This window comes from Anolis sagrei, chromosome 2, assembly GCF_037176765.1.
Source record: "Anolis sagrei isolate rAnoSag1 chromosome 2, rAnoSag1.mat, whole genome shotgun sequence".
Lineage (NCBI taxonomy): Eukaryota > Metazoa > Chordata > Lepidosauria > Squamata > Dactyloidae > Anolis > Anolis sagrei.
The window spans coordinates 187,728,529-187,751,687 of record NC_090022.1 but is presented as its reverse complement, the minus strand read 5'-3'; the positions used below and the strand labels follow the sequence as shown (position 1 = coordinate 187,751,687).

Genomic DNA, 23,159 nt, shown 5'->3' with positions numbered 1-23,159 from the left:
ACGAACTTCTAATATGATCTCTCAAATAAGAAATTTCAGAAATATCAATAAATGACAGAAGCACTTGTAGTAAATGCCAGTGGGAGACAACACCTCTTAGGACTAGAAGCAACCAATGTCAGCTTGATGAGTGCTGCTTGAATCCAAAGTACTTGAATGTTGATATGTAGACAACCTGAAAAACCATCAAGACGGTAGAATATCCAGTCTGCAGATATTCACAAGTATACCATTTTCAGTTCCCTCTGCTTCTTACAATTATAAGGAATAATAAATTAAAAATTAAAAACCAATCAACTAAGTATCAACTTAGGGGACAAAGAAACTGCCCCTTCACATCTTAATTAAAGTGGAAAGCTCTCCTTAAACTCTTCATCGTTATTTTGTATTAAATCAGGTACAAGAGGAATGGGTCTACATAAGTTGTGATCATTGTACACTTGTTTGGAGCCATTTCCTGAAGATCTTGGGTGTTTATATCATTCATAATTGGTGAAAAGGATTTTATTCTATAAATAAAACGTTAGTAGAAGTATAGCTATTGCTACATCACTACCATTATTGGTCCATTTGTTCCATTACATTTTAATAATAATAATAATAATAATAATAATAATAATACTTTATTTATACCCCACCACCATCTCCCCAAGGGGACTCGGGGTGTCTTACATGAGGCCAAGCCCAACAACACATAAGTAAAACAACAAAGCAGCAAGCAAACAAAACAGTACAATTAATATAACTCACATATAAGCAGTAACACACAAAAATTTAAAACATTATTGCCGGGCCAGATGTAATAGATTAAAATTTTAAAATAAACACTGGGCGCAAACATAGGTAGGGTATATATAAGCATGGGGGTTTTAAAGGATAATGTGGGGAGATCAACCCAACGGGTAGTTAAAGTGCTTCTGAGGACATTTTGCAGGGAATTGGTCAGAGCAGGGCATTGTTTCCTTTATTCAGGGAAGGCACACTGGAACAGGCTCCTCCTAAAAACTGCCAATGTGGGGGCTTGTCTGATATCATTGGGGAGTGAGTTCCAGAGTCGGGGGGCCACCATAGAGAAAGCCTTCTCCCTTGTCCCCAATCGCACCTGCGAAGTGGCGGGAGCGAGAGCAGGGCCTCTCCAGATGATCAAAGAGATCATGTGGGTTCATAAACAGAAATGCGGTCACGCAGGTAGGCAGGTCCCAAACCGTTCAGGGCTTTGTAGGTAAGAACCTGCACCTTGAATTTACAGAAAAATACTTTTAAAAAACATATTAACACTTCACTAAGTGAGTCTATAATCTTACATTTAACAGTACAGGAAATATATAATTTTAAGGACTGAAGTATATATGTAAAGGCCTGCTGGAGTAGACCAGTGATTCATCTGCTTCCCATGGTAATCAGTTACTTTTTGTTTACGTATCTCAGGAGCAAAATAGGAATGCTAAATATGCCCTACATTCCTGTTCCTCAACAGCAACTGGTATTCAGTAGCATGCTGTCTCTAATATGTGATGTTCTGCGTGGCGATCATATCTTAATAGCAATTAATAAACCACTCTTTCAAGTTCAGACAGCCCAGTGCTGCCTCTGGAGAGGCCCATGGGCCAGACACCCATAGCAGTTTTCACCTGGAAAGAAACACAGATCATACACATTCCAAAATTTTCTCACATTGTCCATAACCTTATTGGATGCCGTCATCTATAACAGTGAAGCCTTCCCCAGCCTGATCCTATTGTTAACTACAGTTCCCATTACCATCACACTTAAAGGCTGTTGGAAAGGGATTTTGGGAGCAGAAGTGTGCAACATCTAGAAAGCACCTTAACGTGAAAATTGTAATTTTGTATGGTTAACTTGTTATCTGCACCCAAATCTAACTCAACTTCCTAGATGTCTATTTGTCTCTTGCATGATCGTTCACTCTCTTATACTTTTGTTTTTCCTTCTTTCTTTCAGAGTACATTCTGGACAAGAGTGACTCCACGTACTTGGTCCTGTTATTCCTAGGTCATAACAACCCCCAGCTGGCCTTTCAAAAAGTTATTCCTCCTCTCTGCTCCATTACTGGAAAAAAAAACCTCCAGGCAGAAGCACCTACTTCTAAGACAGTAGTTCTTCAAAACCTCTGCCATTCTTTTATATTAAGCTGACTGGGGGCCCTTCCACACAGCTATATCCCAGGATATCAATACAGGAAATCCCACATTATCTGAGTGTGGATAACCCAGTTTAAAGCAGATATTGTGGGATTTTCTGCCTTGATGTTCTGGGATATAGGGCTGTGTGGAAGGGCCCCAGGAAATGTGATTGGAAGAGGAACTGGACTCTACTGGAGGTCATTGGGTAAATCTTCTCCTTCTCCTATGCCATAGTCTCAGTTAGGGAGAGACGCATACCTGTAATTTATTTTTGAAGGCCATACTTGTATTTGCTAATTGTGAAAACATTGTTCAGTCTAGTTTGCAAGCAAGAAAGTGGCACCAATCCTTCATTGCTTCTTCCTTTCATTTGACATCATAAATACAGAATGTTTTCACAGAACTAGCAAGCATCAGCCTACTTTATTATTATTATACTGACATAAAAACACAGTATATCACAGCAAACGAGATATATATGCTGGATTTCGTATCACAAAATCACAAGTCGAACACTTCCCAACCGTTTAGGACTGTGTGATGTATTTTCAAACACACTGATGATGATGATGATGATGATGATGATGATTACTGGCTGCCGATCTGCTACCGGGCTCAATTCAAAGTGCTGGCGTTGGCCTTTAAAGCCCTAAACGGTTCTGGCCCAAGTTATCTATCCGAACGTATCTCAACCTATCAGTCCACCAGGACCCTAAGATCTTCTGGGGAGTCCCTGCTCTCTATCCCGCCGGCTTCACAAGTGCGGCTGGCGGGAACAAGAGACAGGGCCTTTTCTGTGGTGGCCCCTCGGCTTTGGAACACCCTCCCCATAGAGGTAAGATCAGCCCCCTCGCTGATGGTGTTTCGGAAAAGATTGAAGACATGGATGTTTAAACAAGCATTCGGTTAATCCGTTGCAACGAATTATGATGACTAAAGGACTGGTAATCATGGACGATGAATTTGGATTGCGACTCCAGTTACGAGATGCATTGGATGGTTATTGGTGGCCCAATAATTTGTATTGTATATGTGTTTTATGCTTTTAAACTGAATATTGTTGTTTTTTAAGTGTTGTAAACCGCAATGAGTCGCTGATTTAGGCTGAGATATTAGCGGTATACAAGCGCATTAATAAATAAATAAATAAATAAATATTATTATTATTATTATTATTATTATTATTATTATTATTTCTTACCTGCCTCTCCTTAGGTCCTGAGGGGGGTTACAACATTGCTAAAACATATAATCAAAATACATCATTATTTAAAAAAAACTCTGTAGAATCCATGTATTAAAACATATTTCAATAAAATACAAATGAAAATACACAAACAAAAGTTAGACGTAGAGTGAGCAGGCCTGCTGAAAAAGATAGGTCTTCACTTGTGTCTTAAATTCCGACAGTTGATCTAGCTGTTGAAGCTCTACTGACAACTCGTTCCAAAGTCCAGGGACGGTTGATGAAAAGGTCTTCTGGGTGGTAGTTGCCAGTCGGGTTGGAGGAGATACCCCCCAGAGAACCTAAGTGTTCAGGGAGGATTGTATGGGAGAGGTGATCCTGTAGGTTATCTGAACTCAAACCATATAGTGCTTTCAGGGTCCAATACCAACACCTTATACTTTGCCTGGAAACTAATTGGCAGCCAGTAGGGTGACTTTAGTGAAATATGATCACTCCTGGGTGTTCTCGTAACCAATCTGAATACTGTATTTTGAACCAAATTGAGTTTCTGAAATTGGCACAAAGATAGCCCAATAAGAAGCACATTGCAGAAGTCCAACCTTGAGGTTACCAGCGCAAGGACTATCATCTTTAGGTCCTCCAAATCTAGGAATGTGTGCAGCTGGCATATTAGCCGAAGCTGATAGTAAGCACTCCTAACCATCTCATCTGCCTGGGCTGACGTTTGGAGAGGCAGATCCAGGAGCACTCCTGAACTGTGAACACAGGCTTTCAGGGGAAGTGTAACTCCATCGAGAACTGGTTGACACACCTCCATCCCCAGATTAGGACCTTTGATGGCAAGAACCTCTGATTTGTCTGGATTTAGTATCAATTTGTTTTTCCTCATCCAGCCCATTTCCTCCTCCAGGTATTCATTGAGAGGAGACATGCTATTCTTAGCTAAAGCTGTTTTTGAAGTCATGGAGAAATATATTTGGATATCACTGGCATACTGAAAACACCCAGCCCTATGCCTGTGGATGATGTCTTCCAGCAGCTTCATGTAAATATTAAAAAGCATTGGAGCCAGAATGCTATCAACCCATTTGTGTCTGATCTGGTCTTTTGGAAACTTAGCACTTCAGGCCCTGAACCCACTATACTGGTGGAGCTGAAACAGCATAGTAGTTCACTTTCTCAAGTTATGAAAGTGCACTCTCGAGTGCAGACAAGTATTTTGCAAACACGCATCCTGCAGTTGTGTAATCCTGTTTCTCTTTTTTTTTTTACTAGGTGGGTGTGAGCTGTGGGTGAATAAAAAAGAATGACACCCATTGCACAATTGATTGCATGTTTGTGCTATGGCACTGGAATATATTTTTGCTATGCTATACTAAAAATGCTATAGCATCTTGGCCATTGTGTTCTCAGGTCCTTGACTCATGCCAACTCACCCGTTTTGCCAACTGCACTTTCTGTAATGATATAAAAAAATTAAGACCAAAATGTGGTCTAAAAGTGTCGGGGAATTGTTGGTATACCTTTCTTTCTGAGTAATTTTAAATCCCAGGGGTTTTTGTGCCCCTAAAACTGGAAATGAAATTGTTAAAAATCATCCAGCGTGAAAATTTTGCCTCATCCCAGTTGCAACTGCCCCTGAAACAACAATGCCTCATGCTCACCTCCTAAGAATGTGAATATTTGGGAACCAGGCATGGGCAGCTTCCACCAACTCCTGAGTCTAAGGTCTACACAGGCTGCGTAGGAAGCTGAATTTCACTTCCAGAAAGGTCTCTTGGTTTAGAACCTGCCAAACTGGAGTATACATAAGTACATAAGTATTGTACATAAGTATTGTACATTGTACATAAGTAGTGTACATAAGTATTGTACATATGTTTATGCAAAAATAAACAGATGTACAATACTTATTTGGGGATTAGTAAAAATTACAAAAAGGTTTGTAACAGGGAATGAATTAGTTCAGAATTGACAATTATACCTCATATATGGCAAACAGGCTCATACAGCCTGACCAAATCAAAATTATAAATTAGTGCATAAAAAGACTGTGATAAAGATGGAGAAATTGGTTCTATGAATACAATTGATTCATGGGCAAAGGCGATGAGTCTTTAATGAACCGGCATAACTGTAGGGCCTCCATAGGCTGTAGCAGACTGAATTTCCCTTTCAGAAAGCTATATGGACTCAAGCTAACCAAAACTGGGATCCTAAGGTTAGAGATGCTCCCAGTCACTCCCAATCAATATCTGAATTAAAATTGGGTACTTGGGGTACTTTAATAGCCCACTTTATCAGATGTACCAATTTCTACCTTGACTTGAAAAGATGTTGATGTTTTGTAGCTGATGGAAATATATGGAACAGGGTAGATGAATTTTGATCCCTCTGAAATGTTTGACATTACAGCATCCCATAGCACTATGTAACATGATTTTTGTTCCTGAGGTATAAATTTCCTAATTGGGTCTATCATAAAAACACAGAAAAAGTGTATTAGATTGTCAAAACTTTGTTCTTGCGGGACATCCTGAAGCAGATTCAGCTATAGTTTTTCAGCTAATATCTCATAGAGTCTCAACCAACTCAACATAGTTTGTGCAAGCCACAAGAACGAAGTTTATGGAGTATAAGAATTACTTTCAAAGTAAGTACAACATAGGTAAATGAGAAACATCACTTTCAAATCAGGAATAGATTTTTTTTCAAATTTTGTTACATAGTATAATCCTTTGCCCCACTGACTATAGTGGTTGGGGTCTCTACATGGTAAATTCAAAAATACCTAAAGAACAAAAAGGTTAGCTATCTAGGATTACAGCCTCAGACCCCTTCTACACTGCCATATAATTCAGATTATCAAAGCAAATAATCCACATTTTTATTTGAACTGGGTTATATCAGTTAAAAGCCGATTATCTGGATATTATATTGATAGGGCAATAATCACAAAACTAGAGAAATCAATGTTAAAAATGGACCCCCTCTATATTTAGAAATGAGATTCCACTAAGGGTCCATCTTGTCTGAAATATTTGTGATTAGCATCTAAGAAACATGTGCAATCAACGACTTTCACAAGACAGTTCAGGCAGAAGGTTTAAAAGCTGTCCAAGTGTCTATTGCCATATATGAGGGAAAGAGCTATTTGTAATTTCCATTGTCAAGAAATCATGTGATTTACAAGAAGTCAGTCAATGTGCTAAATAAGGAATTAAGCCTCAATGGTAGTTTGTAATTGGATAACTTTTGCTGCAGTGCCAAAGGTTCTTGTCTATATAATGTGTGTCTGAGAGACACTGGCCGCAGTAGCCTCTTGAAAGTACCAAGACCTGTTTGGTGTGGCTGGATGTCTCATGATCATGACAAAATAAACCTTTCTTTTGTATTTCTCCGGAGACTGTGTGTTTGTCTTTCTGCCTCCTGCGTCCAGACGCAATGCAGGGACCCTGAATTGTGGTCCCTAACAATATGGCAATGTAGAAGGGGTCACAGACACAAGTAAGTAATAATACTCTTCCTTTACAGGTGAACTGCCCATTCAGAACACACTCAAAGCAAATTAAAAAAACAACTATCTCAATCTCAATCCATTATTTACAAATAAATAAAACCCAATTAGATGGCAGAGGCATTGAGAGTAATCAGACAGGAAAATCACAGTAACAGAGAGGGTCCTTTCATGTGCAATAAACATGATGGTGCAAGCAATAAAAAAGGAGCAGGCCTAGATGCATTATGAGATGACAGAAATTGGCCATGAACACACACACTTCTCTTGTGCATAGCTGCTATAAGACTTTTCAAGGCAACAAAATGTTTGATGTTTTATTTTCATCTGAAACATTATGCATGCCACAGGGAGATTCCATCTACGTTGCAATATAAAATCCATATTATCTTATTTGAATGGGTTTATATGGCACTGCACACTCATAATCCAGTTCAAAGATGATAATCTGGATCATCTCCTATGAAAATCTGGATTATATGACAGTATAAATCAGGGGTCCTCAAACGTTTTAAACAGAAGGCCAGGTCACAGTCCCTCAAACTGTTGGAGGGCAGGATTAGAATTTGAGAAAGACATGAATGAATTCCTATGCACACTGCACATATCTTATTGTAGTGCAAAAAACACTTTAAAACAATACAATAATTAAAATGAATAACAATTTTAACAAATATAAACTTATTAGTATTTCAATGGGAAGTGTGGGCCTGCTTTTGGCTGATGAGATAGAATTGTTGTTGTGTGCTTTCAAGACATTTCAGACGTAGGTTGACTTGGAGTGAGGGCCGGGTAAATAGCCTTGGAGGGCCATATCCGGCCCCCGGGCCTTAGTTTGAGGATCCCTGGTATAAATCCAGCATGAGAGAGTAAAGGTAGGTTACAAATGGGGCTGATTGTTGTAGTAAGGTAGTTCCTCGACATTTTGCTTAGGTTATGCCCTAGTCCCTGTACATTTGGTCTCCGCACTTTGCATTGAGTCCTTTAAGGAATTATTCCACTCATTAAGCCTGATCCCAGCTATGACTTTTACCTCAGCCACATTGTTTTATGATGTTGTTTATGATTGTGTTTTTTTATTATTTTATTTGATTGGTTTTAATTTGTTTTATTTTATCTCTGATTTTCAGGCTTGTTCCCTTTGTAAGCCACCACGAGTCTCTGTGGGGAGAAAGTGGCAGGGTATAAAAATAAAGTTACTTTCTTACTTAGTGTGGTAGATAAGCATCAGATTAGGTTAGGCCTAAGAAGTGGGGCAGGCTTGGTGTCACAGCAACCTACCAGAACAAGATCTTCATATGCATGTCATTGGGAAAGAGGTACTTGTTTCAAAAAGGGTACAAGCATGGATACTCCCTAGTTGCATTTGCTTCTGCCATATCAAAGTGTTGTTGAATTGAGGTTAGATTATAAACAAGCACAGTGTATGACATTGCATAACACCTCTTTTCATATGTCATCAGATATAGCTTGAAATTATTTGTCTTTGTGCAGCATGAGTCGAAATGAAATTGCCTCTACTCTAACTTAACAATGGCTAGGGATTTTTAAAAGAAACATTTTAAGTGATCAGTACAGGTTTTGAGAATAAATACATTTTAAATTGTCAACTTCATTCTGTTGTGTTGTTTGATGTTTTAAAAACATTTATAAAAACATCAGTTTGCAGGTTGCCTCTAAATGTGATGGAATACTACTCCCATTATCACTCCACGCATAGGCTCCTTAAAATGTATCAACATATAGGGGCCTTTTGCATCTTGGAAAATCCTGTAAATTCCTCATTTGCGTACATTTTTAAATTACCTAGCAGTTAAACCAATACTTCAACCTTTGCAATTTTGGTTGGAAAACTAGCTTTTGTATCACTGGTATTGTTATCGTTTTAATTTTTTTAAAAAGCTATATCTCAATTTCCAAAACTATGTATATGTATATGAATATGGGCCTGCCATTGAAGATAGTTCGAAAGCTGCAACTAGTTCAAGGATTGGCAGCCAGGTTACTAACTGGAAGATAACCACTCCTTACAGGAAGAGAACCACTCCTATGTTGTGGCAGCTCCACTGGCTGCTGGTCTGTTTCTGGACTAAATACAAAGTGCTGGTCATTACCTATAAAGCCCTAAACAGTTCAGACTCAGACAATTTGAAACATCGCATCTCTGCACACAAACCGGAACAGGTACTGCGGCCCACGGAGGAGGCCCTTCTCTCTGTCCCACCCATCTCAAGCGCAGTTGGTGGGAACAAGAGAGGAGTTCCTTTTCCATGATCACTCCCTGTACACTTGACTTTTGCACTTTCCCCGGCTCTATTTAGGAATTTTACTGCACTTACTTGAGCCCGGACCCAGCTCTGATTCTGCTTTTCAGCCATGATATTGCTTTTTTGTTGTTGCTGTACTGTATGATGTTTTTATTTGACTGATCTTAATTGCTGTTGTTTTATTTGTAATTTGGGCTTATCCCCATGTAAACTGTCCTGAGTCCCCTTGGGGAGATGGTGGTGGGGTATAAAAATAAAGTTGTTGTTGTTGTTGTTGTTATAAGGTAATTTTGAATAATTATGGGGAAAAGACATGAAAGGAGAATAAAGACAATTTGAAAAGATGGCAAAGAATTCAACTAACTTGGATGGGGAGGATGTGATAAAAATTATGGTATTTCCCAAAATGCTATTTTCATTTCAAAATCTACCAATAAGGAGTGAGGAATTTCAAACAATGGAGTAACGATTTGGCCAAATTTATATAGAATGGGAAAAAGCTAGAATCTATATAAATAAAATTTTTGTGGGATTAACATAACTCAAAACCCACTGGACAAATTGATGCGAAATTTGGACACAATTCACCTATCAGGCCAACGAGTGACCATCACCCATAAAAACACTGAAAAACACAGTGGAAGGGACTTAAAAAGCCAAAAAATAAAAATGCATTACAACGCATGTGCAAAACCACATATATACACAAACACACATATATACATATACACACACACACATATATATATATATATATATACACACACCTATACACATATATACACACACAAAATACATATACACAGACTGGGCCACAGCAATGCGTGGCAGGGGATGGCTAGTTGCTTATAAAAACCAATAAGAGGGGGGCTGAATGCTGCAAGACCTTAAGCATTATTATGAAGAAGTAGGCTTGAGCTGGATAAAGGTGTTGGTAAGATTAGAAAATTCAGTTTTACTCAATTTAGAGGGATATAGCCTATTATTTGGTTGTATTTTTGATATGAATAAGATAAGATTAATTAAGACTTTTGTAGACATCCTATAAGAGCTGGCCTTTTAGCAATTTGGAAACATATAAGGTGAGCATGGGGAAAAAAACACTGTTTGGAAGCAACACTAAATCCAATTTTTAACGAGGAAATGAGAACTTAATTATAGGGAGTACTTAATTAAAGAAAAAGAGCACTGGAAATTAAAAGAAAGAGAAGAGCTAGGGATAAATTATTGGTTTTGCTATCACTAATCATATGATAAATTTTTAAAAGATAATAAGGTAGGATTCGCTAAAAGAAAATTGGAATTGGAGAACATTTTGGAGAAGAGGAAGGGATTAATTTCCAAATAATAAACAGAAAAGTTGAGCACTCCTCAGGCCCGTAGCCAGGATTTCGATTCGGGGGGGGGGGGGGGGCTGAGTTTTTTTCAGGGGGGGTCGGGGGGAGGCTGAGTTTCGGGGGGGGGGGCTGAGTCTGAGTGAAAGAGGGTCTACCCTAGCAAACCTTTTGTATCATTACCCCAATACCCCCATACCCCAATACCCCCATGGTGATCAGATCATGATATGAATAAACACAACAGTTTAAATAATGCACCAGTAAGGCCTTTTCGCGAACCACCATGAGAATTTCGGGGGGGGGGGGGCTGAAGCCCCTCAAACCCCCCCCCCCCCCCCCCCAGCTACATGCCTGGCACTCCGAGTTCAGAAACTGCCAGCAGAAATCACAGGAGCAGAGCTGGGATGATGAAGAACCATTGAGCCAAGTGACTCAGTCAGGCAATGAAAGTGTTTGAAAGGCAGAGGAGAGAGACAAAGAGAAAGAGAGAAGGTTTGGAGGAAACTGAGCTGGACCTTCGTTAGCCAGGGGAACAATAATAATGAGGGTGCTCTGGGCATTAAAAGAAGACATGGCGAGGAGGGAGATTTCAGGAAATCTTCACTAAACTATGACAAAGTCTGGCGCAAGAAGCAGGCACATTGTTCACCTTAACTTCATTTTTCAAATACCTTAACTAGTTATCAGATCATTTTGTAGATTTAAATAATGAATAATATTGTCTCCAGTTCTTTTTGCTATTCTTTCTTTTATTAATATATATACCACACACACACACCTTATTACTCATATTTCTGTATATGTCTCATGTGTAATATTTCTCATAGAACATAAACAGGTAGAACTAAACACTCAACATTTCTTGGGGCTCCGTGAGAAACATTTGCTTCAAAATGGGTTCTGTGGCTGAAAAAGTTTGGGAACCCCTGGTCTAGATCACAGTGTGTACAAGACATCATCCACTTTCTTCTCACCCACACAAGCTACTCAGTATATTGCAGAAACAATGGGCATCTGATAGTCTCTGAAACAATGACTAATTTGGAATTAACTTTGTAGTTCAGCCAAGAATATTACACACAGTAGTATGTCCACAGAGTTTACAGAAGGAAATGATCTGATTGATGATTTGGGTGCTGTAGGTGAACTAGATGGAGAATGGAGTTCTCATGTTCTAGTCTTTGAAGCCTTATGCAAGAATGGGGTGGATAAACCATGTCTGTAATGAATCTTGTAAATGTATTATACCCTTTGCACTATTTATTTGTGGCACTGCTGTCCTGTCATTCATGGTGATGTGTTGGTACAGATGACTGTGGGCTGCTTTTGACATCTAAAGAGGTTAGTCTTCTTTCATTTTTCAATAAATTGTAATGAAAAATGACAGCTTAAATCAATCCTGGATATATTGATCTATCATGGGCATAGTCAACTATTGTCTGAGTTAAGCAAGTACAGTTATTATGTCAATTAATGGCATATATGCTGATGGCAATGACGTAATTGGTAGGAGTCAGCATGGCATTATCAAAAACAAATCCTGCCAAATTAACCTTTTTTAAAAAAAATGACTGTGTTAGTGGATGGTGGAAATGATGTGGAGAGATTTCATGTGATATTTTGTTCAGCAAACTGACTAAAATGAAATAGATAGAAACACCATCAGATGGCCTGAGGCCCTTCTGAGAAATGGTGGCAGGGTATAAACAAAGATGATGACGACAACGAAATATCAGGATAAAATACTGCGAGAACACGGCCATACAGCCCGGAAACCACACAATACCCTAATAGAAACATAGTTTCCAAGAGAAGTGGTCTCCCTATATTCTGCACTATTCGGGCTTCATCTGATATACCACAGTCAGTTCTGGGTGCCTCATTTGAAGAAGTTGAAATGCACTTAAAGAAGGGCAGTGAGGATGATAAGAGGTATGAAGAACAAAACATGTCTGAGAAGATGTTGAAGGACTTGGGCATGCTCAGCCTGGTGATGCTACTGCTAAGGAAACATAATCACACTTGTTAAATACCTCAAGAGCTGCCACAGAGAGGAGGGGATGTTTACTTCTCTACTGCCTCATAAAGTAGAAATAGATGTTTTCAAGTTACAAGATGGTAGATTTCTGCTGAACATTAGAACCTTTTAAGGATGAGAGTGGTTTGACTGTGAAACCAATTGCCTAGAGCAACGATGGACTAGTATCTGCTGGGAATGCTCTACACTGGACATCATGTTGAACCAGAGGTTGAACCTAATAGAATAGAACAGCTTTATTGTCATTTCCCACAATGAAATTAAATGCCTTCTCCAGCACACATGACAAAAACAACACATCCATACCCCCACACTCCAACCACCATCGCACAGTCCCCAATGCCACATCAATGCAAAACCATGGAGTTCAACATAGCCACAGCTCTAGGATAAAAGCTATTTCTAGATCTGTCATTTTTGTCACTCTGCCAGGTGGCAATAATTTTTTTTAAAGAGAATATGCTGGGCGAGATGGATCCCCAATCATGCTCTGAGCCTTCTAAAGGCTGTGGGACTTATAAAATTCTTCCAAACAGGAGAGAGGACAACCAATGATTCTCTGTGCAGAAGTGGTGACCCTCTTCCTATGCAGTTACCAAACCATATGCAAATGCAATAGGTTAGGACACTCTATAGCACAGCAGCAGAAAGTTACCAGCAGGTTTACATTCAGTTGTTGGTTCCTTCAGAGTCTCAGGTAGTACAGTCTCTACAGAACCATCCAGAGTTGCTTTTCATAAATTATTGTTATCTCTTCTCTGATATTTCCCCTTTTAAAAAATCACAGGTGCCACAGCTATGTCATGCAGATGATTGCAGAACATTTTCTTTTCTCTTTATGTCTTGTTCTGACACCAAATGATGACACAATCTAATATTGTTAGAGAGATAGAAAGATAGATTTGCTCCTTGATTCGTCCTCTGACCATATCAACGGTTAAAGACAAAAGACAAGCATACAAATCTCTATCCTAACACTTGTAATAATTTGCTAAAATACATTTAAACGCTTAAAACCTGACTAAAGAATAAGTTTGCTAAAATCAGATTAGATGAAATTACAAAATTATTTTAAATAAATTCATTGCCATGACAAGAGACCCCATTTTGTGAGAGAAAGAGATCTCTTGGGTTGGCAGTTTTATAATAAATTCATTGTCTGATATTGTTGTTGAAAACCTGGGATGCCAAAAGACCCCAAAACCCATGGCAAGGAAGATGCCAGGAAGGAGCAGTTGACATAATCACCCATGACTATCCCTTTCCTTGCCACAGTAAACCTTTACACCTAACAATGAACTCATCTCTGGCCAGCAGGAAAAGGCACAGAGTTAAGTCTGTCTTTCCCTGAGAAAAGCAAGGTATGCCAATCTAGGTGTGCCAATACCCATTGTTTCACTATCTCAGACCCATTGTCTCACCCAGGCTGGCAGACAGGATTACAACCATTAGCGCCCATCAACCCTGAACCCTACCTACATTCCTTATCTCCAACACCCAAAAAAGGCAGACCCAAGAAACAGCCACACGCTTCAAACTGAGCAATTACAGTTTATTAAATTTCCTCCCAAACCTGGAAACCAATCGGTTGTAGCAACCAACGGCATGCTTCAAGCATCAGCACATGGATCAAAGCCTGCACCAATTTGCCCCAATCAGCGCTCAAGGCAGCGGAAGTCCATCGTTAGAATAGCTGCTAAACCTCTATAAATGTCTTTGCGTGTATCTATTGCTCTTACATCTGATTTGCAAGTGCAGACTCCTCTGGCATCCACTTTGGCCAAAGTGAATAAAATCTCTGATCTTTGCCTTCACCTTGCCATGTTTTATTTTGGATTGAAGCCTAGGCATGACAGGAACTCGGACCCATGGAGCTGATATCACATATCAATATCACAAGGTTATCATCTTCTGGTGTTGCCACTGACCACAGTAGCTCAAGCAGCCATCACAGACACATCTAGTATGCAACTTAGATATGGAACATCAAGTCCGGCAAATGAAGAAAACATAAGCACAGTTTTCATGGCCATGCTCTCACCATGAGAAACCTCTGTCTTACACACTGAGAAGCTGATTAAGACCTGGGAGCACTAGTCGCAAAGGAGTTAATAGACTTTCTTGTGCTTGCGGCAAAGGAGCAATTCTAACACATACACACACATATATGCAAAGATTTAGAGAGACCCTCTGGGATGGGGGAGGAGATTTTAAACTGTGTTGAATGAGGAATTGTTTCCCATGAAAACTCATTTGATGAATCTGGCCTTGGCCTTGAGTACTTAGGTCTAAGCAATGGCCACAGGCAAACAACACACAGATAACCAACAAGGACTGCACATACCCTAAATGCAGCCACATGAAGATATGGTAAATGGATATATCTAAGCACTAACAAACATTCTTTTCCATAGTAGCTTTATTTCCCCACTAGAGTTATGGGAATTGAAAGGAGGGATGTAAATATTTAAGCTTAATAAATATTATTTTCAGCTTTCAAAATGAAAGGTGCTCCCAATTTAAATAGCAGAAAATGTCTCTTCTTCAAAAGAATGAAGTCACTGGCCTTGAGGTCCCAATTTAATGTGACAGAGGTTATCGTATCACTGACAAGCTGCAATTCTTTCCTTCCAGGTGAGAACATTTTCCCCTTCTGTTCACTGAACCTTCAAGCAGGACAGACTGTCAAACTTAAACTCAATAAGTGCCTCTTTAAATTCAGTACCAACATGGAGCCGGGGATGATGAGCACTGGTGAAGGGATGAGACCAAGGACACTGCAAGGGGAGGCCATGAAGAAACAGGAACCAAGGCAAGTGCCAGTAAAATGTGCCAACGTCTTACCTTGAGTTAAGAGTTTAATTTGTTCTTTGACTGCTTTTAACTCAAAATGCTCTTATGTCAAAGCAAAAATTCCCATTGAAATGTTACTAATCTGTTCCATGCCCTCAAACTCACCCACTCCCACCCCAATTTTTGTTACATGTTTTAAATAAGAAAATGTACTTTATAAATAACAAATTGAACAATAAAAAAAGAAAGATAAACATTCAAATGATAGAAGAACAAAGTTATGGTAATGAAATGGAGCAATTTAAAGCAGCCGCGGATAATGAGATCCAGGCCATGGATAACAAATCCCGAAGTGCAGATACCGAGTCCTGTTAAGTGGATGGCCGGTTCCGGCAGCAGGCCTCCTGTGGATCCGTGAACCTGGCAAGATGAAATAGCTAAAGACAATGTTCCCCAATCAAGAAATCTCACCAGTTGAAGAAGAAAGCACCGAGGTAATTTTATTTCGATCTGGCTGGAATAATAATAATAATAATCTTTATTTATACCCTGCCACCATCTCCACGAAGGGACTTGGACTCGGGGCAGCTAACATGAGGCCAAGACCAAAGATACAATACAGCAAAAGAAAGTGCAAAATACAATTTATTTATTTATTTATTTATTTACTTTATTTGTATACCGCACTATCTCAGCCCGTAGGCGACTCAGTGCGGTTTACAATAGGTCAATATGCAAAGTGCATAGCATTAGCATTAACATTTAAACAGTCACTAAAGCAGTTAAAACAATACAACAATACATCAGTAAATCAACATAGCATCAATATATCCAAATAACTAATCCATCACGTCTCATCAGTAAAGTCATAATCCGATCTCAACAACAACAAAAATTACATCACAATAAAGTACATACAGTGGCAAAATAAAGTAAACAACGCAAAATAGCATAATAGAAAATCGAACACAATGGGCAGGCCAAATGGACAAGATAAAATGATAAAACCCTGGATGAGGTAGGAGTAGAAAAAGTGTATTTGAGAGGAGCTCAAAAAGGACGAGCAGTACAGTTAGGCCTTCAATTTAGGATGGGGGAAAGTGCATCATAAGGACAATATTGTAGATGGAACAGACAGAAATGGGGTGAATGATCACTCTCCAAAGGCACAACAGAAGAGCCAAGATTTCAGGAAAGGATGACAGCTTGCGGTAAGCTGCTAAAGGAAGCTAAGATACTTCATACAGGCAAAAGCATACATTTGATACAATGGAATATTTTGTATTTCCTGCTCACGCCCCAGCTGGAGCCAGCTTCACCATGATTGGTGGAGCCAGGTTGACTTCATGGCCAGCTGGGAAGATTTTCCTTGAGAGGCGGGACTGCAGCACCAGCCAGCCAATCAGAGACATTCCTTGCTTCCGTGGCAGATTTCCGCTCTCCAATGGCTGATGGGGGGCAAGATGATCCAGGAGACAAAGGAGTACAAAGTGTTCTGAAACGATTACCATTGTCCCAGCCAAGGGACAGAACAAAGAGGGGGCCTCTGGTCCCATGCTTTTTATGGAATGTCCTTTTGGGTTAGTGAGTGACCCATTAAGGCGGGTCAGGCACCCGCTGCACCTGTGTCCATTGTAGTCCACATAGAGCATTGTCCAAACTGATAGGATTAGCAAATCCAGTCCAAGGAAAAGGGAAATTTCAGTGTGTGAAAACAGGAAATGACTTCCCAGCATCAGAGCAGTCATGCCCGGTGATAAATGTCTTTTATCATGCCCAAGTAGCTGCACAAGACAGGCAGTCCAGCATCAGTATCCCATTGTCCTATGCACAGCTGGTTCTATGGAGTCAATAGAGATGGATTGGCCCCAGAGATGATGGGTGCTTGTGTCCATTGTATATAGCTGATGCCCAGGTAAACGGCTGGAGGGAGTTCCTAGATGATGAGGTGCTGGTGAAAGGTCACTTGGGTCTCAACCAGTGGCTTCATTCTCCAAAAGATATAGAGATATAAAATATAATACATTAAATAGGTTCACAAATAGGGATCCATGGATACTGGGGGTTCTCAGTTGAGGGAATGGGGGTATCCACGGGGGTAAGGGTTGGCATGAGGTTTACTGAGATGAAGATCTGGTGAATGTAAGAAAAGGGCAAGGGAGATCTCTGCTCCAAGGTCTGTGGGAGCCATGGGGTCATGTAGCCACTGAGGCCAGCTGCATGAAGAAAAACTGGAAGAGACACAGGAGGCAAGGATGATACAAAGAAACGGATGTAAAGGGTAATGCACCATAGTGCACATTTATTAAAGAGTATACCCTGACTCAAATATAAGCCAAAGGGAGACCATTAAGGAAAGAAGAAAATCAGAGTATTATTGCTAATGTCTATCTTGAAATCCCACAGAAAGATGAGCCCATTTCCGCTGAAACGGAAAGTCTTTACTGAAAAAAAATCCTTGCTTGAGTGAGTATATTTTTCTTTCTTTCCTAGTCCTGACAGATAAAGATAAAACGTAAGAGGGACACTGTGTGAAATGAATGGCTCTGGAGCTCTACAGGCTACCCAGATAACCCTGGGCAAGTTATTTTATTCCAGTATAGATTTTTTGGAAGCACATAGAACATTTCTTAAAGTTCTTGCAATATCCAATTGATCTCATTTTAAAAAGCAGTATGGATACATAGACACTATAGAACTAATGCAGTTATTTATTTATTTTGTATCAAAAGCATTGCATAAATTAGTATAAGACTGATAAAAATAGAAGGCACCCAGACGGCTAAATATCTTTTGACCAAAAACGGGTAACAGCAACAGCATTGTCTGTAGCCTCCAACAATTCTTCCTCTGTACATGAGGCAGGGCATAGTGGACAAGCATGCAGATGTGGAGTTGTCTGTTCTGCTCCACATTCACACAAGGTGTGGGATTCTTTTAGGTAGTGCCATTTTGCCAGGTTTTCTTTTGATCTGCCCACTCCACTTCTGAGTCTGTTCAGGGACTTCCAAGTTGCCCATTCTTGGTTTGCCCCTGATGTTTGCAGTGTGACACCACTTTAACTAGAATGGCTTAATGGTTTTACAAGGTCTTCAGCCTTCTCTACCACAGGGAGCGGGTGCCTCAACAAAGTGAAAACTATGTTATGTAATCTATTTGAATTTTTTATTGGCCGAGACACCCATGTACACAGTCATCTCTTTTGTTACCTGAACAATTCCAGTGAACTACTGCCATTATAAAACTCTACTTCTCAATCCTAGACCATATTCTTGTATGATGTTGGATTCTGTTGTTCTATCCTTACAATTCCAGGCCATCAGCCTTAATATACAGTATATTATCTGGATTCACAGCTGATGCCAGGGAGCCACAGGACTAAACTCAACTATTTAATATTGAATCTCCCACATAAGCACTTACCCACTCAGAATTAACCCTGTTATTTGTTTCTCTTTTCCAGTGAGCTTCTGGAAGTGCAACATTTCCGCGCCATCTACAACATCTTTGTGGCAGTATTCTGTATCGTTGTTGTTAGGGCGGTCCTTGTGGATTTCATCGATACAGGACGGTATGGTTCATGAGTGAGCCTGAGAACCTTCTTGCATTATATGCTTAAGCATTCCAAAATAGCCTATCAGAGGAAGAGATGTCTGGATATTTTTCAAATGATTAAAAAACCCCAGAAACAATATATTTGCGTTAAGATGCTTCCAGCGTCCAGTTCCTGGCTCAGGGTCAGTCTAAAATAATGTGTTATCCCAGTAATTAGAAAGAAAAATATTTCTACACTACCTCTTAAGCTTTGTTTGTTTGCCGGACTGATTGGTAATTGTATCTTTTGATAAAGGGAAATACATCCTACTCTGCACTCGGGTACAGCACTCATGTACAGCAGGCTACTTTAACACCTCCGGTAAAAGTGAATTAATTCGGGACAAAGCAGGTAAACCCTGCTTTGTCCTGAATTAATTAAATACTCCTTAGACCTAGGCCTTCCTGAATGGCCCGGGTCTAATGGGGTATTGGACCTGTGGGGACTGACTCCCGGGTAGTCCTGAGGCTACCTGGGGTCAATCCCCACAGCCATCTTTTTAAAAATTATTTTATTATTAAACTTTATTTGTACCCCGCTAGCATCTCCCGAAGGACTTGATGTGGCTTACAAAGGCCAAGGCCTCAATACACAACATAACAATACACCTAAACAAATTAAAACAATTAAAGCAATATTAAAACAACAAAACAACAAGCAATAAACAGTACACCAAAACACAATAAAACTGGGCCGGGCCAGAGTAAAGGGTACAGGATTAAAAGTCTGATGTGACAGGTGATATGTAAGGATTATATGGCAAGTGCAGTGTGCAGTGTGCAGCAATCTTAATTCTAATAAAGTGCTTCTGGGACTTGGTATTGGAGATTTCCTATTCGGGGAAGGCACATCGGTACAGCCAGGTCTTCAAGTTCTTTCTGAAGACTGCCAATGTAGGGGCCTGTCTAAGATCTTTGGGGAGGGTGTTCCAGAGTTGGGGGGCCACCACGGAAAAGGCCCTGTCTTGTGTCCCCACCAAACGCGCTTGCGACGCAGGCAGGATCACGAGCAGGGCCTCTCCAGATGAACGAAGTGAACGCGTGGGTTCGTAGACAGAGATGCGGTCACGCAGGTAGGCTGGTCCCAAACCGTTCAGGGCTTTGTAGGTAAGCACCTGCACCTTAAAATGGGCTCGGAAGATAAATGGAGCCCAAAGATGTGAGATGGCAGCCACCACTCCCCCCAAAATAAGTCTTTAAGATGTAAAACAACTTACTGGACCAACATTAAGGTACTTCTGGAGTCTTCCTGGTGCATAGAACGTGCCAGGAGGATGCCAGCAGTACCTTAATGGTGGACCAGTAAGTTGTTTTACATTTTAAGGGCTTATTTTGGGGCGCTTCTAGGTGGTCCCATGCCATCCCGGTAGTTACTGGGATGGCATGGGGGCACACACACACACCCTGGGAAAGCCTGGGCTTTTAGGGTGGGTGTGGGGACTCAAATCCACACCAAAGCAGTGTGGATTTGGTGCAGATTTGAGTGCTGTCTGGAAGCGCTCCCATTCAACATTTTGACAGAGATGGACTGCTTGACTTCCTCACCTCCTCACTGATGCAAATATGTCTTCCACTACTATAGTATGTTAATTTTGCATATTAGATTTATACACAATGGAGAAAATATATTGAAAGCAATGTTTCCCATCCCAATGCCTTTTGAACAAATTGAGGCTTCATTATATACTTTTTTCCTGGAGTTTATGCAAAGCATTCTTCAGCTTTTATAAGAATGGCAGAATCATGATCCACTCACAAACACACCCGAGGAACCCTATCTAAAAGAAATCTGATGAGAGTTCCTGACACAGGTATCCCACTGGTGGAGAAAAGTATTTGGTAGAAAAGCAGAGAAAGAAAAATCATGCAGCATCCAAAATTCGGGTGGTCTTTGTTCCACTGGTGAGTTTTTTGGCCTAAGGATTCGGACCAGAATCAGGTAGACCCTCCAGCTCCCACTGTAAATTAGACTATTAGTAGTTTAGGTGGGCAATGAAAGTAGAGAGCAAACTAAGTTTTCCTTCATCGGGTATGCTGATATACTCTTACAGAGAAGAATATTCATGGGCACCAGTTGTGCCTTTTTTTAAAGCTTTGTAAACTCATATAATCCAGTTCAAATAAGATAATCTGGATTATATGATTTGATAATCTGGATTATATGACAGTATAGAAGGGGCCAAATGACCCTGCCTTGATGTTCCATCAGTGCCCATCTATTTTATCCTAGTCTTAGTTGTTGTGTGCTCACAGTTTCTTTTCTGTCATTCACAGCATTTTCCTTGATTTTGAAATGATTGTCTTTGCTTTTGGACGGCTACACATGACACTCTTGCCTTGGCTCGTCATGTTCCTCTACACCTTATTGGTTCCCTATCAGATCCTGCAAATCTGGGTCAAGCTCTTGAAGACACTCCAGTTGCCCACTCTCCTCACAAGCATTGCAGCAGGGGTGTTGCTGATTGGCCATGCTACTGTTTTGGGCTTCTATCCTGTCTACACTCTCATGTCACAGCCTTTTGGGCCTGCCTCCTGTTGCGTCATTACCATCGAGCAGGTGTGAGATTAGAATATGAATCTAGAAGTAATTTTATCTGAAATTGTCTGTCCAAAGCACATACTCCTTACATATAAGAATACTGCAATGAAGACTGTTACTATTATCAATGACAGTAGTATTTATTTTTCTAGATGGGTGTGCTTTGGCAAGCTGTTCATTGCATTGCCCTTTGCTGCCACCTTATATATGTTCAGTCTTATATTGCAAGCTCATAGTCTTCTATGGCCAGCTATTTATTTGATTGCCCTTTGCTGCCACCTAGTGTTCAGTCTTATATTGCAAGCTCATAGTTTTCTATGGCCAGATATTCAATACATTGTCCTTTAGCGTCACCTTGTGTTCAGGCTTATATTGCAAGCTCATAGTTTTCTATGGCAAACTATTCATTACAATGTCCTTTAGCGTCACCTTGTGTTCAGGCTTATATTGCAAGCTCATAGTTTTCATTGCATTGCGCTTTGGCAGCAGCTGTGCACACCAGGGCTGAGAAGGCAACTTTGAACCCAAAGCCATACCAGATAAGCAGTTTAATAAGCAAAGCAGTTTATTAAGGAATAACACAGCAATAGCCAAAAAAGGTAAAAGGCATTCAAACTAGCAATAATAAAATGTCCAAAAAGCAGTCAGTTGAGTAAAGTAAATAATCCAGTCAAAATCCAAGTCAGGAAGCAGGAAGTTCCCAAACTCCAACACACAAGTCCACAGGAGTTAGAGTCTTTCAGTTCCAAAGGTTGCCAAAAGATCAAAGTCCCTTGAAGAAACAGGAGCAAACTTGAACCAAGAAATCCAAAGTCAGGAGCTTGAAACCAAGGCAAACAGCATACAGGAAACTCAGCATGAACATGAATTCAAAACAGGAGTACACAGGAATCTCATTATGAACAGGAAGGCATGGATACAAGGCATGAAGCGAAAGACATGGTTGTACATGAAAACCAAACATTGGACTCACTGAAGAGTGTAGATTCACAGACCCTATATTTATTCACAAAGCCATGGCAAAAGCATTCCTTTTCCCTTGGGAAACTTCTCCTTGACCCCTCTTCTCCCTCAATCTTTCAGACTGCCTCCTCCCTAATTCCAGTTGGCAATGTTGATTAATCTGGCTTCTTCTTTCAAAACCTAACTCACTCAGTTTGCCAGTTAGTACATTCCTTTCACTATCTGGCCTTGGAAGTTCAGGGTTTCCCTCAGCCTCCTTTTCTGCCTGCACTGGAACACTTTGGCCTGCTGATCAGCTATCCCATGATCCTCGGGTTCACTCTGGTTAACTGTACTCTCTTGACCATCATCCCTGTTCACAAACCCCTGAGAGTCAACAGAAACCTGATCATTTAATTCAAACATTGAAACGTCTGCAGATTCAGGCATAGAGTCCCCAGCAGAACCTTGATCCTTCTCCTCAGTGTCCTGAGGCAAAGAGACAATCACAGGCTGAGCCCCTACAACACCTAGTGTTCTGTCTTATACTTCAGAAAACTACGTTCTGTATTTTACAGAAAAGAAGGGACAGGCATCCCCTGTGTTTAAAATTAGCAACATTCCTACCTGCCACACACAGAATTAGGGAGCTCCTTGGCTTACATTTCAACATTGTCCCAACATTGACACAGTCATGGGTGTTTGGCTTTGTGGGAAGTTGTTACTGTTGGCAAATAGGGACCAGAGTTGCAAAGCAAGCAAAAACTAGAGGGGAGAGCAGATCCATGTATACCTGAGC

General features: G+C 40.3%; 2 protein-coding genes across 3 annotated transcripts in view; both read left to right on the top strand.

Annotated features, from left to right (window-relative positions):
- Positions 1-2,689, top strand: part of LOC132767704 (sterol O-acyltransferase 2-like) — a 30,992-nt gene extending 28,303 nt beyond the window's left edge. Inside the window, exon 14 of the mRNA XM_067465564.1 lies at positions 1,963-2,689. Coding sequence (XP_067321665.1) covers positions 1,963-2,013 — 51 coding nt within the window. The 3' untranslated portion in view covers positions 2,014-2,689. The remainder of the gene's footprint in view (positions 1-1,962) is intronic.
- An 8,972-nt stretch (positions 2,690-11,661) lies between these two features.
- Positions 11,662-23,159, top strand: part of LOC132765458 (sterol O-acyltransferase 2-like) — a 30,843-nt gene continuing 19,345 nt past the window's right edge. Inside the window, exons 1-5 of one of the 2 annotated variants that reach the window (XM_067464263.1) lie at positions 11,662-11,795; positions 15,127-15,304; positions 17,692-17,751; positions 18,749-18,856; positions 21,154-21,436. In XM_067464263.1, the coding sequence (XP_067320364.1) occupies positions 15,222-15,304; positions 17,692-17,751; positions 18,749-18,856; positions 21,154-21,436 (534 nt within the window). In that variant the 5' untranslated portion in view covers positions 11,662-11,795; positions 15,127-15,221. Of the gene's footprint in view, positions 11,796-15,126; positions 15,305-17,344; positions 17,752-18,748; positions 18,857-21,153; positions 21,437-23,159 lie in introns of those variants that run through there. The other variant, XM_067464264.1, reaches the window with a different exon arrangement.